This window comes from Zootoca vivipara, chromosome 3, assembly GCF_965207765.1.
Source record: "Zootoca vivipara chromosome 3, rZooViv2.hap1.1, whole genome shotgun sequence".
Classification (NCBI taxonomy): domain Eukaryota; kingdom Metazoa; phylum Chordata; class Lepidosauria; order Squamata; family Lacertidae; genus Zootoca; species Zootoca vivipara.
The window spans coordinates 64,222,714-64,237,373 of NC_142586.1; the positions used below are offsets into that span (position 1 = coordinate 64,222,714).

A 14,660-nucleotide genomic window follows, 5' to 3' on the forward strand; every position below is an offset into this window, starting at 1 on the left:
TGTATACCTGAAGGAGCATCTCCACCCCCATCGTTCAACCCAGACCCTGAGGTCCAGCTCCGAAGGCCTTCTGGCGGTTTCTTCACTGCGAGAAGTGAGGTTACAGGGAACCAGGAAGAGGGCCTTCTCGGTAGTGGTGCCCGCCCTGTGAAATGCCCTCCCAACAGATGTCAAGGCAATAAGCAACTATCTTACTTTTAAAAGATACCTGAAGGCAGCCCTGTTTAGGGAAGTTTTTTAATGTTTAATGCTGCATTGTGTTTTTAATATTTGGTTGGGAGCTGCCCAGAGTGGCTGGGGAAACTCGGTCAGATGGGTAGGGTATAAATAATAAATTGTTGTTGTTGTTGTTGTTGTTTCTGACTACTACTAGATCATTCCCACCCACACACATAAATAAATAAACACAAGCTTATTGGTCTACTCCAAGTGCCTATAGGAAAACAGAACCTTCTGTGTGCTTCTGTGATAATATAAGCTTCCTTCATTCTTTATTTCCATGTGTTGAAGGAGCAGCAAGGCTACTCTGCTGGCCCTGCCTCTAATATCATCCCTATCTTCATATGGATATATCAGCAAGGAAAAGCTACATCTAGAAAATAGAATGGGACTGGAAGCAGACCATTAAAATCAGTGGCAGCTTTAAAATTAAATGGACTGAAGGACTCCTAAACTGTGATTAGGACTGCCTATATGTGAACCAGTTGGCCAGATGGGAAAAACCTGTTACTTTTCAGTTAACAGTGAATAACGCTCTCTCTCTCTCTCTCTCTCCTACTTCTTTTTTCATTTTTATAACTCACCAGTACTTGAAGAACTAGAGCTTGGTACTGAGAGGTAAGGTAGGTTGCTTGCCTTCCCATCCTACTAGAAGTATGACTCTCCTCCAGAATTTGCTGGGCTAACAAGCCAACTTCTTCAACTTCATCTTTATAGACTGTTATCTCCTCTTGCCATTTCTGTGGAAAAGAAAAATATTAATTTTTATAATATTACAGAAGTGACAAAAATGTGGACAAAAATGAAATAAACTATTATAAGCATGGGATTTTAAACACAGAGCACTTATACCATATTATTTTTGTGCAACAGAAAAGAACACTGAAGTAATGAAGCCCAATCCTAAACACTGATTCAGATTAATGTTACACTACTGGGTGACATACAAGAATATGTGGGTGTGCTTTCTTTGTATATTTATGTTTATGCGTATTCACTTTCCATTCAACTACCAATTACATATCCTACTCAATAAACGTACACACTTAATCTCCTTCCTCACATGGTCATAGATTGTTCAGCTGACTCAGTTATACACAGATGGGTCACAGATCCCCATTTTGTACACACACACATTTACACAACTCATTTTCACATGGAGCCAAATCATTGATAAGCACTGTTTCATGTGTTCTGCACCAGCAACACATAACCAGTCTATCACTAAGCTCCAATCTATCTCTGTATCCCAACTTAAAGTACACAATCAATCCCAGCAAGTACCTCCACAAGGAAAGCCCTTACAGTAAACAAAGGCCGCCACCTCCCTTATATTTATCCTGAACTCAATGGTAGAGCAACTTGGGGATCGGGTGGCACTGTGGTCTAAACCACTGAGTCTCTTGGGCTTGCTGATCGGAAGCTCAGCGGTTCAAATCCACTGAACGGGGTTCGCTCCTGTTGTTCTATCCCAGCTTCTGCCAACCTAGCAGTTCGAAAGCACACCAGTGCAAGTAGATAAATAGGTACCGCTGCAGTGGCGTTTCCATGCGCTCTGGTTTCTGACACAGTGTTTCGTTGTGCCAGAAGCGATTGGTCATGCTGGCCACATGACCCAGAAAGCTATCTCTGGACAAACGCCGGCTCCCTCAACCTGAAGTGAGATGAGCACCACAACCCCATAGTCACCTTTGACTGGACTTAACTGTCCAGGGGTCCTTTACCTTTACTTTTTTACCTAGTAGGCCAGAACAAGCTGAGTATTCTTATTCTAGCCAGGATTCACTAATATGTTCCAGGGTACTTTATTATTTCATCTATTTTTACTATTTCATCTATTTTTATAATGGTCCACCAGAGAAAGATACACACATCATCCACACATTGCAAGAATACTGGTGATCTGTGTTCAAACTGGAAACATTTGCATTTACATTTAGCCAAGAAATACCAAATAGTTGGCACAGGTAGAAATACAGGTGAAACTCGGAAAATTAGAATATCGTCGAAAAGTGCATTTATTTCAGAAATGCAACTTAAAAGGTGAAACCAATATATGAGATAGATGCATGACAGGCAAAGCAAGATATGTCAAGCCTTTATTTGTTGTAATTGTAATTATTTGTCATTAAGTGGGTCAATTACAAATGGAATGTAATTAATGAAATGTAATAGTGATGTTTATTTTTGTATTATTGTAACTATTTGTTTTATTACTGTGGAACTTCCAAAAGAAAGCATTTGTAAAAATTAAAAGAAAAATAAAAAATAAAAAGTTGCAGTACTGAAATAAATGCACTTTTCGGCAATATTCTAATTTTCCGAGTTTCACCTGTAAATGCCCACCTTTCAGATGTACAAAATTACTTGCTATGTCAGCACCTGGAACAAATTAGTTAGCAAGCTCATTGGCAGGACTGATGCAGATTAGCAGACTGCACATTCTAAATGTAAATCCAGGCCCATTTTAAATTACCATCATCATATAACTTAATCACCTTCATCTGTTGTAGTTGCATTTCCTTTGTTGCTCTGTCAGACTGCCGCCCATTTCTGATGTTAACTTTCTCCTCCAGAGCTTTGAGCCACTCATCCACCTTCAGAAATTTGTCCTCCATCAGCCTCAGTCTGCTTAGGGTAGTGTTTAGTTGCATCCTGACCTCAGAAAGCTTGTGTTGATAGACTGTCCAGTCTTGACGTACAGACTCCAGTACTCTGTCTTCCAATTGGGGTATACCCCATGGGATTACTTTTTCCCTGACATGGAGCGCTGCATTAAGCAAGGCCTGTCCCTCAGCACAATGCATCTGTAATTCCTGAAAATGCAGAAAGATTAGCATTAATCATTCCATAATTCCGTACTGGGATTCTGTATTACAGTATAAGCTCCTACATTCAGCTGGCATATACTTGAGACTGCATAAGTGCATTTCAAAGTTCTCACAAACATCAGTTTACAATGAACAGATTATCATATAAAATTTCATAATATTTGCAACCAACAAACATCATTGCCTGTAATAATGAACTTTGGTGGTTGGATACCTATCAATGTAGAAGCAAAATGGGGGTACCCAAAAATAAAATAGAGATTATAACATACTCCCTGTGAATATAGAAGCATATCAGTTTGTAAATAAAAAGAAAAGTATTTTTTTTAAAAAACTGTACTACCACAATCAAACAACCTGATGAGGATCAACAAGCCTCCTTGATGTACAGTGTGTTTTAAGGTGTCAGATGAAAGAGAGAGCGAGCAAACAAGAAAAGGGAAACTTGGGACAAGAACAGTTATGTTCCAGAAAGAACAGGAAATTGACCCGCTCAGGGTTCTGATAAATTTATAGGGATGCATGAGGATAGAGAAGATGCATGCAGTGAGGTTTCAAACTCCCCTCCCCACATTATACAAGGACATTTCAGGAGAAAGGAAGGAAAAGACACACATACACGCTAGCTAGCTAGCTAGCAAGCTAGCAATAAGCCCCATACATGGTTGGCAGCCTGCTGCAAACTCGAGCTCTCCAGTGCTGTATATCACAGCAGGGAAAGGCCTCAGTGGGGTGGGAAAGAAGAATTCCCTTTTCCTTCCTCCTCTCGAATGCCCCCCTCCCTCAAACCCTAAACAAGAATACAAGGTTCCAGATTGGCTAACACCCTGAACAGCAGCACTGTTCTTAGGATATGGGGATACACTGCAGAAGTTACATTTTGTGCCACTTGTACTAAATGTTCTTATTAGGACAATAAATATATAAACCTCTACCTGGAGCTTTCCAAGTGTTGCTTCATGTCTCTCTGCATCGCCTTCAAGATGCGACAAGCAGTTGAGTTTGTCCTGTTCTTTTTCTAGCCATGCTTCAAAGGCCTTTAGGTTTATTTGGTACTCTTGATGCAAGCAGACCATTTCTTCAGCTTTAGTTATTGCGTCCTGTTGTTAGAAAAAACTCATTAGTATTGAAGAGAGAAGGCTTCCCTGACACAAACCAAATATGTAGCGTGACCTTCTTCAAACAGATGCCCTCCAAATGTCTTCAATGGCCAATGGTCAGTGAGGATAGTCATTCAAACAAATGAAGGACACCAGTGGTGGAAAGCTTGTGCAATGTATAATAAAATAATAATATCTTATTTCTCTAACTTGCCTGGCTGCTTAAGTGGAAGATTACTTTGGATACTTAGGAAAGATATAACTGGGGAACAGATAAACTAAGCACAGCTTTTGCATGTAATCTGATTTACTCATAAATTAACTGGCATCAAAATTCAACAGTAATTCAAGACTATCAATGAAATTAAGCAAATTCCAAAATTCCATGAGCAAAGACACAAGAAAAGCTTTGCACACTTTCTTTAAATAACTACAAGATGAAAAAAAAGGTCATAGAATTGTCAAGAGAAGCAATACCGTTATCCTGTCTTTGAGAAACTGGTATCTCTCTCGAAGGTCTTGAAGTTCAAGCTGAGTTACATAATGTTCAGTCATGCCCATGCCTTTAATTTCAATGGTCTCTAGCAGTGTGCTGTGACTAAACACTTCTTCCTTAAGTAACTGTAAAACAAAAATAGTGTTAACAACCTGATTAGAAATGTTTAGAAATGACAATTGCTTCCATAATTTATCAAATATGAATGAAGTAAGAAGCTGACAAGGAGTATAATAGAGTTATGCAGCAGTTAATTAAGCAATATCAAAAGCACAATTTTTATAAATTAAAAACATGTCTAGTGTAATTAAGTTTTAATTAAGAACACAGGATGTGCATATCCTGAATGTACATGCATAACCAGTGTACACATCAGAGTCTCCCTCCCCCCCCCAAAATAGCAGCCGTCTCACATTAAATAAAAATTGCTTGACACAGTTTAGAAGTACAGTGGTAACTCTGGTTAAGAACTTAATTCGTTCCGGAGGTCCGTTCTTAACCTGAAACATGTTTTTAACCTGAAGCACCACTTTAGCTAATGGGGCCTCCTGCTGCCACCGCGCCGCCGGAGCACATTTTATGTTCTCATCCTGAAGCACTATTTATGGGTTAGCGGAGTCTGTAACCTGAAGCGTTTGTAACCTGAAGCATTTGTAACCCGAGGTACCACTGTAGTTTATAATGTGTCATGAGAATGCTACTGCTGTAAGAAGAATGTGGAGTTCTTGGCTGTATGTGTGGATGCTGCTACAATTTTCCTAAGAACGGGCTTTTTACAAACCTTAGATTTGCTGAGTGCAGAATTTTTCTCCCTAAGTTCAGCACACTGCCTTTCTGAAGCATTCATGATTGCTTCTATTTTATCCATCCAGCTAGTAAACTGCCGAACATCATCTTGATAACTTGTCCATTTAGAGAGTGCTCCTTCCAGCTGGCTGAAATGTCAATATATGCACACACATTTAAGAAGTTAAAATAGGCCCATTTATTCATATATTTTTTCAAACATGGACATTCAAGAATGAACTAACAACATAATGTATAATATATAGTTTTATATATTATACATTAATATAATATGGACAGTAGGCATTTATTTCGCGAACTGCCCGGAATTTTCTGTGAACTGCCTTGAGACTTCCAGGTATTAACAACAACAACAACAACAACAACAACAACAACAACAACAACAACAACAACAACAACAACAGCAGGCATTCTCATTCTGTTCTTCAGCCAAAGTAGGCTTCCAAAGCATCTTACAAATGTCAGTGCCCTAAGACTTATAATCTAAAAGACACAAATGGGAAAGGAATTTGGAGGAAGAGGATGACAGCAAACTCATGCACTGCTTTCAGTTGTGGTAGAAATCTAACATGGACTGTTTGGGTCCAGCTGATTTATAGGCAGGTTCTCATCCTTGTCTTTTTGAAAAGGGGAAAAAAAATATATGAAGTGGTTATGGAATGCTAGAAATCTTTGCACTCCTATTAAGTCATGTTTCTACTAGCTCTTTATGAAACTAATTAATGAATGAAGGACAAATTATGGTAGGTGTGAAAGTGGAAAGTATGGACTCAGCTTATGAATATAGACTCCACTTGCCCCAAATAGGCCAGTGTTCGAAAGGAACACTCAGGAAATGTCTGTGAGAAAATGGCACGCTGAAAGTTTACAAATTTAATTAAGCATCTATCTAAAGGTTCGTTATTCTGAGGATTTAAAATGCCGTTATGGGTGGTATCCAATAAAGCACTTCTGCTAGTGCAAAGATTTCTGCTTCTGCAGTGGAACTTCCCTTCCCATTCCTCTTCCCGTGTACTCCTAAAATCTGGTCCAGAGAGTTTCACTGCAAAGCCAAAAGTCCTTGTAGAACCACTTCATTTGATACCAACCAGTATGCCCAACTACATATAAGTTCCTTTTCAAAACCCTCACTCCTTCTACCTTTTACATTGGATACAAGCAGACAAAAGGGAAGCCCATGTGTCTTTAAGTGTTCTCAGCTGTTGTTCAATGACTGGCACTCCTTCTACTGAAGTATTTTGCAAAACGGAGTCTCCTCTTGTTAGCACCATTTTCATTTGGATTTCTTTCTCCTGTTTCACCAACAGTAGTCTCTGTAAAACAAAAAGATTCAGTTTCCATCCTTATCAGTATGCTGTACTCCTTCCACAAAATTTAATTGCAAATCACCAAATTTAACTGCAGAATAAAGTGTTCCACAGCACTACCATAGTTTCAGAAAAAATGTCACAAAGGTAGAAGTACAGCCTATTTTTTTCCATTAGGAAAAAATATAGAGAGTCCCTCCTTGCTGTTTTTAGAACTGAGCCCTCACACTTGTTGCAATCCTACACATAGAGCCAAAATACCTGGTGTATGCAAGCAAGTGCAATTGTGCCAGATGGCCTATTTTTTTTCAATGAAAAGATGTTTAAGGAGGAAGCAAGTAGAGAATTGGAAGGTGCATTTAACCATTTCCCCACTAGTTTTCTTGGGGAACCCTCATTCACTTACCTCCAGCTTTGCCATTCTACTGTCCAGGGCATTTTTGTCTGCTGTGAGATGGCAGTAAGATTCTAGCATCTGAATTGCATCTGCCATCCAGTCCTGAAGCTCTTTCAGATCATGAGAAAACTGCTGGTGCTCTGCTACAATTCTGTCCATTCTGGATACCTTTTCCTTAAATTCATACAGATGTTAACATTACCAACCATTCAGATAATCTATCATTCCACTAGAGTTGAAAAAAACCAGAAAGGGAAATCTCAGAAAACTAAAGTCAGGATTAGCCACGGGCCAGAAAGTTAGATTGATGAACTGTCCAAATTTCTTTGCCTTTGAGATCCCTGTCTGTTCCAGCTTTGTGTCTTTACATAATGGATGTGTACAGCACATGCATAATATGTATTCGTAACCTATGACTGAAAAACATACATTTCCTGCGGCATTTAAACTGAGTACATGTGGTACAACATTATAGCTATTCATAGGTCTCCATCGCATGTGCAAATCATTTTTAGAAGGGCATTTATACTTTTCATGCATTATGTGTTTTTGTTAATTATGTGAGACATTTTGGTTGAAAGGCACACTGGTGAACTAATTGTGCAATCTCCTGAGTAACCCTTTGGGAACCCATGCTACTACATGGGCCCCCAAATGAATCAGAGGTATTGTTAGGCAATACCACTGATCACCATGAATCAAAAAGCCCACAATGTTTATTTCCTTCAAAATAACATGAAAATAACAACTGCTCTTATGTGAAATGTAGTTTTGAGAGTGAGGCATTGTATCCAATGGAACTGAATGGGTTATCCTATCTCATTATTTGAGCCTTTAAATGTCTGAAAGGAGATCAGAGTTCTCTACATAATACTTAATATAATCTGTAGACGATTTCCAATCCCCCCTCACTTTCCTTTATTCCTTTGACTTCCTCATATTTTGTTGCCATATTGTAATAGATTAACAGTTTAATAGGAAAACCAAAATAGAGATTTGCAGATAAATGTAGGAACATAATAATAATAATAATAATAATAATAATTTTTATTTATACCCCGCCCTTCCCAGTCAAGACCGGGCTCAGGGCGGCTAACAACAAATAATATCAACACAAATATAAAAGAAACAATTCAGTTAAAACAACAGAATAATACAATGTTAAAATTCAATTTTAAAATTAAAAATCTACGAATAAGATAAAACCATTATAAATAAAACCTTAGGGGAGGGTAACCGTGGGATCAGACTGCGTCAGTCCGAAGGCCAAACGAAACAGCTCTGTCTTGCAGGCCCTACGAAAAGATGACAAATCCCGCAGGGCCCTAGTCTCCTGGGACAGAGCATTCCACCAGGTCGGGGCCAGTACTGAGAAGGCCCTGGTCCTGGTCGAGGCCAGCCTAGCCACCTTGTGACTCGGGATCTCCAATATGTTATTATTTGTGGACCGTAATGTCCTCTGTGGGTCATTAGCATAGAGAAGGTTGAGAAGTAGAGGGAAATAGGGGGGAGGGGGGTTAAGGGTATGTATTAATAATTCCATCTTGTTATATTTTTTGTTTAACATTTTGGGGTTGATGTATATGAAGCAACAGGAGTTAATTATGGTTTAAGCATCTTTATTTACCGATTTATTTATTCATGTTTATTTATGCATATGAAAAGATGAATTGGGAGATTTGGTTTTTGTTATTTTTGTTGTATATGATTTATTTTATTTTCTGTTACCTTTATCTTTTTCTTTCTTTCTGTTATTTACCTTTGTTAAATAAAGAAATAAAGTTTATTTGATTATTTTTTTTAAAAAAGGAACTGAATGGGTGTTCACCATGTCATGAGACACCCATTCAATTCCATTGGATACGACGCCCCACAAACTAAAACAGCGACAGTCTCTAAAAAACCCCACTAGCTCCCCCCCCCCAATGTAATTATTTGTGGTGTTAAGTGGACCTGTTTCAATTTTCCTTAAATGCACTACTGCTGGGTGTGATGGTTTCTCCTTCAACAACCTTTTGGCAATATCCTACACTGGATGAAACACTATACCAGTTGCAGAACAGCATTGGCCTGACTATGTCTTCTTGTATCAACTTATATGCTTTATACTACTATTTATGCCAGCTCTTTTAAGTATTGCTGAGCATTTTTTTATCAGTATCTCTGCTAACACCACCAGCTCACAAGGACATAAGCGACTGCATACAAAGAGAATTGTTTACTTCAGGACACCAGCTTTCATTTTTTTGTTAGAAGCGTTGCATAAAAGCACACAGGGTGAAAGCGCATTACCTTTGTTACATTGCTCAGAGCAAGATATTGAGAAGATAGCTGAGATACTCTGTGCATGAAGCTTTTGCTGGCAGCTTGTTCTTCCCAAAGCTGCTGAGCTTTTTCTTTTAGCCTGTCGAGCTGAGGTTCATGGCACCTTATTTCCTCAAGGACAGACTGTAAAGCATAAGCATGTTTCTGTTAAGTGTGGGTGCAAAAAAGCAAACCACAAAGAAGGCAAGCAGCAAGGAAATTAAAAGGATCGCCATCTGCAAAGATCTGTTATGAGACATAGACATAAAGGACCGTTCCAGATGATCAGTTCATAGATGTGAAAATGTTACCTATTTATTCTCTGTGTGTGTTCATGTGGGGAGAATCTCTCCACAATGTAGTGCCTGAGTGGGAGGAAAATCCTGCATAAGCCAAAGGTTCCTGGGTCTAAAGCTCAACTTTGTTTGGCTATTTGTTTGTTTGTTAATGTGCTGAACTCGACCATTTTCTTGCCCCTACTATATTTTGTGAACTTTTACACATCCACGTATCCTACATTGGAAGGATAATGTGACCCTCTCCGCAGCACACCTCTCTATCTTCAATCTAGAAGTGTATAATAAAGCAGGGCTAAATATCATCCCGTTAGTAGAATATTTTACACGGAATTAGTATTTTCCAGACTATCCTATAAAGGATAAAATGCTATTAGGCTATACCTTGAACTGATAATCTGAATCAGCCTATGTTTAAGATAAGGCAACAAAGCATGACATCAAGACCTACTGTAACCACAAACATGCATAGACACGGAAGGCCTGAAGCCCATATATCATCATCACCTGTAGTTTCTGCTGTTCTCTCCTTTTAGCTGGGAGGTCATGCAGCCGATTGCTGCTATCATGCACCATCATCTTGGTTTCATTTAGCCAGTCTTGAAGAGGTTCAGCACTGGTTTCAAAGTCTTTCATCTGGATCTTTAGGTTCTAGGAAAATATGGGGGGAAAGCTTGGCCTTACAACACATTTAATGCAATATTTAATGCAACACAGACAAGATAAAGTACTGTTGGGGAATGATTCTTCTGACATTCAAACTATTTTGCACGTTTCCCAAAGGATCAGCCACATTCAGTTTGGGGCTATTAGAGTCAGCACTGCCATTGAGTGCTCAGGTGGTATGAAGCATTTTTCACCAGCTTAGGCTGGTGCACCAACTGCAAACTCTGAGCTAATTAAAAATATGAGGGCTAGACTGCTGACTGGGCATATGAAACACATCCTGCCAGTCTTAAAATGGACTCCCAGTCCATTTCCAAACACATTTCAAAGTTTTGGTGTTTAAACCTTAAAGTCCCAAGGGCTATGGATCTGGGCATAGCTGTCAAGTTCTCCCTTTTAAAAAAAGGGAAATTCCCTTATGCTGAATAGGCTTCCTCGCGAGAAAAGGGAAAACTTGACAGCTATGGATCTGGGTATCATACAGATCACATTGTTCTGTATGAAGCTGCCTCAGAGACTTTCCTCTAGCATTTTTTAAAAAAATGTATGTATATCCCACCAACATGGATTTAAAAGTAATGCATACTTGCTTTGACTGGGTTCATCTCCGTATTTCCAGTATTTTGTGGGAGGAATTCAAGTGCAAATGGTGCAACTGAAGTGAATTAAACCACTCTGTCACACTAGAACAACAAATCCACTAAAAGGGGGGGGTATTAAGAAAAGTGTTGGGGAAAGACACAGAAAAGTCTGGGATGAACTGATGAGCAGGAAGATACCTGAACACCACAAACAACTTAGGATAAATGTTCATTGTCAGAAAATGTCCCTACAAACAACTCAGAATGAATGTTCAATAAAGACCAGGCATAGTCTAACTTGCACATATGCTTTGTTCAAGCAGAGCAGGATGATCAATCAATGAACAGGTTGTCTGGAGGAGCCCTTGAAATCATATGTAGTACTCAACAGTGGATAGCTAAACTCCTCTATAAATACCAAAGCAATTCACAACAGTAAGTTACACAAATAAGAAAAGCTTCATGATAAAATATAGCAGTACATTAAAACATCAGTAGTTCTAGTCAGCATAGCATTAAGCATGACTATCCTTAAAAGGGAAATAGAAGACTGATGTTTCTAATTAATCTGCTTATTTGCAATTGGTCACAATTACCTCCAAAGAAGTTTCCTTCTGGTGCAGGGTGGAGATAAATTTTTTCCAGTCTTCCTTAGCTGTAGCAACTTTAGCTTGGATAGATTTAGCTTTTTCTTTTGGCAAAATAGAACTTAATAATTCTCCTTTGGACACTACCATGTTTAATTTATGTTGGCCTTTTTCAGTTTCAGATAAGAATTCCTAAATCAAAAGATGGTCTTATATAATTATACAGCTTGCAATAAATACATATGAATATAGCCTTATTCAAACAAATAAAAAAGGCAAGAGACTGATTGCCCATGTTCTAATTAATTAATAATGAAGGCTTTTTTTCTTTTTTTGCTAAACAGGCAAACTACTCTTCACTAACTTATAACTTTATCTTCAATTTGCTTCAGCTGTCTGCCATAAAGTTCCCTTTGATCTTGATTTCCCTAATGTGAAATTGTCCTCTGGAAATCAACAGGAAAAATATCTTCCATTTCAGATGCCTTGGGTTGCATTTTGTTTTTGATAAACAAATGACCTTTTATTTAGATATATACTAATGAAACTTGAACCTCATATTATCCCAAGAGTTCTGGCAGACAATACTAAGTAAAAACCAAGTGTAATTTCAGGTTCCACTACATTCTCCGCTTTATCAGGTGTATGCAAGTTTTACAAACATACAGCAAACCCCAAAGGATATATGATACTCTTCTTCTATTACTGTGTTTTTAATTATGCAGGATTAGCAAAATCTGCAATTGGAGTTTATGTATAGATTGCTTAAACACACACATGCCACTTAGTATTCATTGTATTCATGAATACACCTCTCTCTCTCTTTCTCTCTCTCTCTCTCTCTCTCTCACACACACACACACACACACACAGCGTTACCCACATCTTATAAATTAACCTTAAAAAAAAAGGTTGCCTGCGGGATAGTACATTTCTTTTCCAACTGTGTTTAAGCACTGTTAAAAATTAACTTCATGCTAAGACCCTCAGAGCAGGTTATGGTTTCAGTTCCACATTCCTTTGATACAAATGCAACAGGCAAAATTATTCAGGAATAGAATGTTGTTTAAGTGGATTTTATTCATGTTTTTGGAAATGCTGGATCAGCTTAGTAGAAATTACCTGTATTTTCTGGATATTGGCTGCAGCTTCGCTGACATTTTGAGGCACATCAAAACATTTGGCAGTAGTGATTTTTGAATTGACCAGCCATTGTTGGAAGTCTCTGAATACTGTCCTGAATCTCTGCTGCAAGGCTTGCTCTTTACTTTGGCAACCCTTCGAAGCTTGTAGACAAAGACTTCAGAGTCCCATGTTAGTCAAATGAAAATGTAGATTGGGATTATGTTAGACAAAACGAGGGAGATGTTTCATCCAGTACAATACAATACACCAGATTAACATTAAAATGTGTTACACAACAACATACTGTGTTGTAGTGTAGTGTGAGTAGTAGCAAAACATAAATAACATCTGCATTGAATCTGTTATCTCTAAGTGAGGAATGTTTTAATTCTTAATGCTTTGGCAAGATTTTCATTAAAAAGCTAATATTCAAATAACAACATCATGGTTAAGTCACACAACACAGACATGCACAGATTTTTGGTTGTTTGTTCTATAAAGTGAGACTCACCTGTTATATTCCTTAATTAACTGTGATACCTTTGCAGAATAGGTACTCAAATCTTTGGAAAACCGACAAAGGTCATTCAACTGCATTTTGATATCATCATTCATATGTTCTGCCTTGGTTAGGGCACTCAATGTTTCCTAGTTGAAACAAAACAATACTAGTAAAATATATGCATTTGCCTACAGGGAATTATAATTGTGTGGCACTCTCCCTTCTTCGTGAAATGTATACATTGACCTGATCAAAAGTCAAAGTGGAATATGTATGGATTTCATACACCCACAAACAGCTGCTGTGCTCTCCCTTTGCTCCTCCCTTTACAATATATAGGGAAACAAACCAGGAAGTTGTACCTAACTAGAGCTTCCTGTTACATGCACACCAGGAACTATGGTTAGACCTCCAAATCAGCAAGATTCCAAAGCCAACAACAACCATGGCTTGGATCAAGACTTCAGGAGTGATCATCAAGCAACTTATAAAACTGAGTAATTTTTTTGTTCCTACTATGAGAGGGCTTAGTGCAAGATCTGAAATGCTGCTGTGGGGTTTGATATATATAATAAGCAACAGCTCTGACTTTTACAAATACTGGAGGGAAAAACCATACTTGTGGCTGGTGGGTGAGTGCAGGACCCATGCATGGTGTGCGTGCGTGTGTGTGTGTGTGTGTGTGTGTGTGTGTGTGTAAAACTTGATTGAATCATTCAAGAGGAGGCGCGCAAATTTTGTAAGCTGCTTTGAGAGCATTTGGGGGCTATATAGTGGGATGTAAGTATTCTAAACTAATTAACTTTTGACACTTTCTCCTTCTTCATGAAGCCAATTGCATTCTCCAAGAGTTTGTTCCAGCTGGTTGGGCAAATCTTTAAAGCGGTGTGGTGCATCCAGAGGGAAAGGGTGAATTAGCCAAAATTGCCTTCTTTTTCTTCCCACCATGCACTGCTTAAAAAACCTTCAATGGACAGAAGGAGCCCTTCCATTCATGGATGGTTAAGTTTGGATTCAAGTTCAAATTAAAATATGGATTTCTCCTATCATGATGAAACCTCTTGGTCCAAAATTGTAAATACCAGCAGGAAATTTAGTGAAAAACACTTAACCCAAGGCCAGCAGGACTACTGGTTACCTAAACCCCTTGAAACAAATTAGTTCCAAGATAGTGAAATGATAATCACTTCCTGCACACTTCCTGCTGAGAAAGTTAAAACAGAAAACAGTACTCCAAAGCTTCTGCGACCTATTTCTGCCTCTGCTCAGAGGCCCCGTTCCAGTGCCACAAGGACTAATGAAATGCAACACGTGTGCATGCAGAAAGCCATGAAATCACTATACACAGTTTCCACACAAAAAACAACCCTTCTACAGTTTGCTGTGTAGAAGGGTTTAGTGCTTGGTTTTAGTGCTTTCAAAGTTAACTTACATGATTTAGT

At 38.5% G+C, this 14,660-nt stretch overlaps 1 protein-coding gene across 18 annotated transcripts in view; it reads right to left on the minus strand.

The window, feature by feature from the left end:
• Positions 1 to 14,660, minus strand: part of SYNE1 (spectrin repeat containing nuclear envelope protein 1) — a 296,175-nt gene that overhangs the window by 144,178 nt on the left and 137,337 nt on the right. For 17 of the 18 annotated variants that reach the window (XM_088667312.1, XM_088667311.1, XM_060272757.2 and 14 more), the window contains 12 exons: positions 13,228 to 13,364; positions 12,714 to 12,891; positions 11,601 to 11,783; positions 10,265 to 10,408; positions 9,450 to 9,605; positions 7,167 to 7,331; positions 6,594 to 6,766; positions 5,428 to 5,581; positions 4,628 to 4,771; positions 3,986 to 4,150; positions 2,718 to 3,035; positions 804 to 959 (listed from right to left, as the gene is read on the minus strand). In XM_088667312.1, coding sequence (XP_088523438.1) covers positions 804 to 959; positions 2,718 to 3,035; positions 3,986 to 4,150; positions 4,628 to 4,771; positions 5,428 to 5,581; positions 6,594 to 6,766; positions 7,167 to 7,331; positions 9,450 to 9,605; positions 10,265 to 10,408; positions 11,601 to 11,783; positions 12,714 to 12,891; positions 13,228 to 13,364 — 2,073 coding nt within the window. The remainder of the gene's footprint in view (positions 1 to 803; positions 960 to 2,717; positions 3,036 to 3,985; positions 4,151 to 4,627; positions 4,772 to 5,427; positions 5,582 to 6,593; positions 6,767 to 7,166; positions 7,332 to 9,449; positions 9,606 to 10,264; positions 10,409 to 11,600; positions 11,784 to 12,713; positions 12,892 to 13,227; positions 13,365 to 14,660) is intronic. The other variant, XM_088667313.1, reaches the window with a different exon arrangement.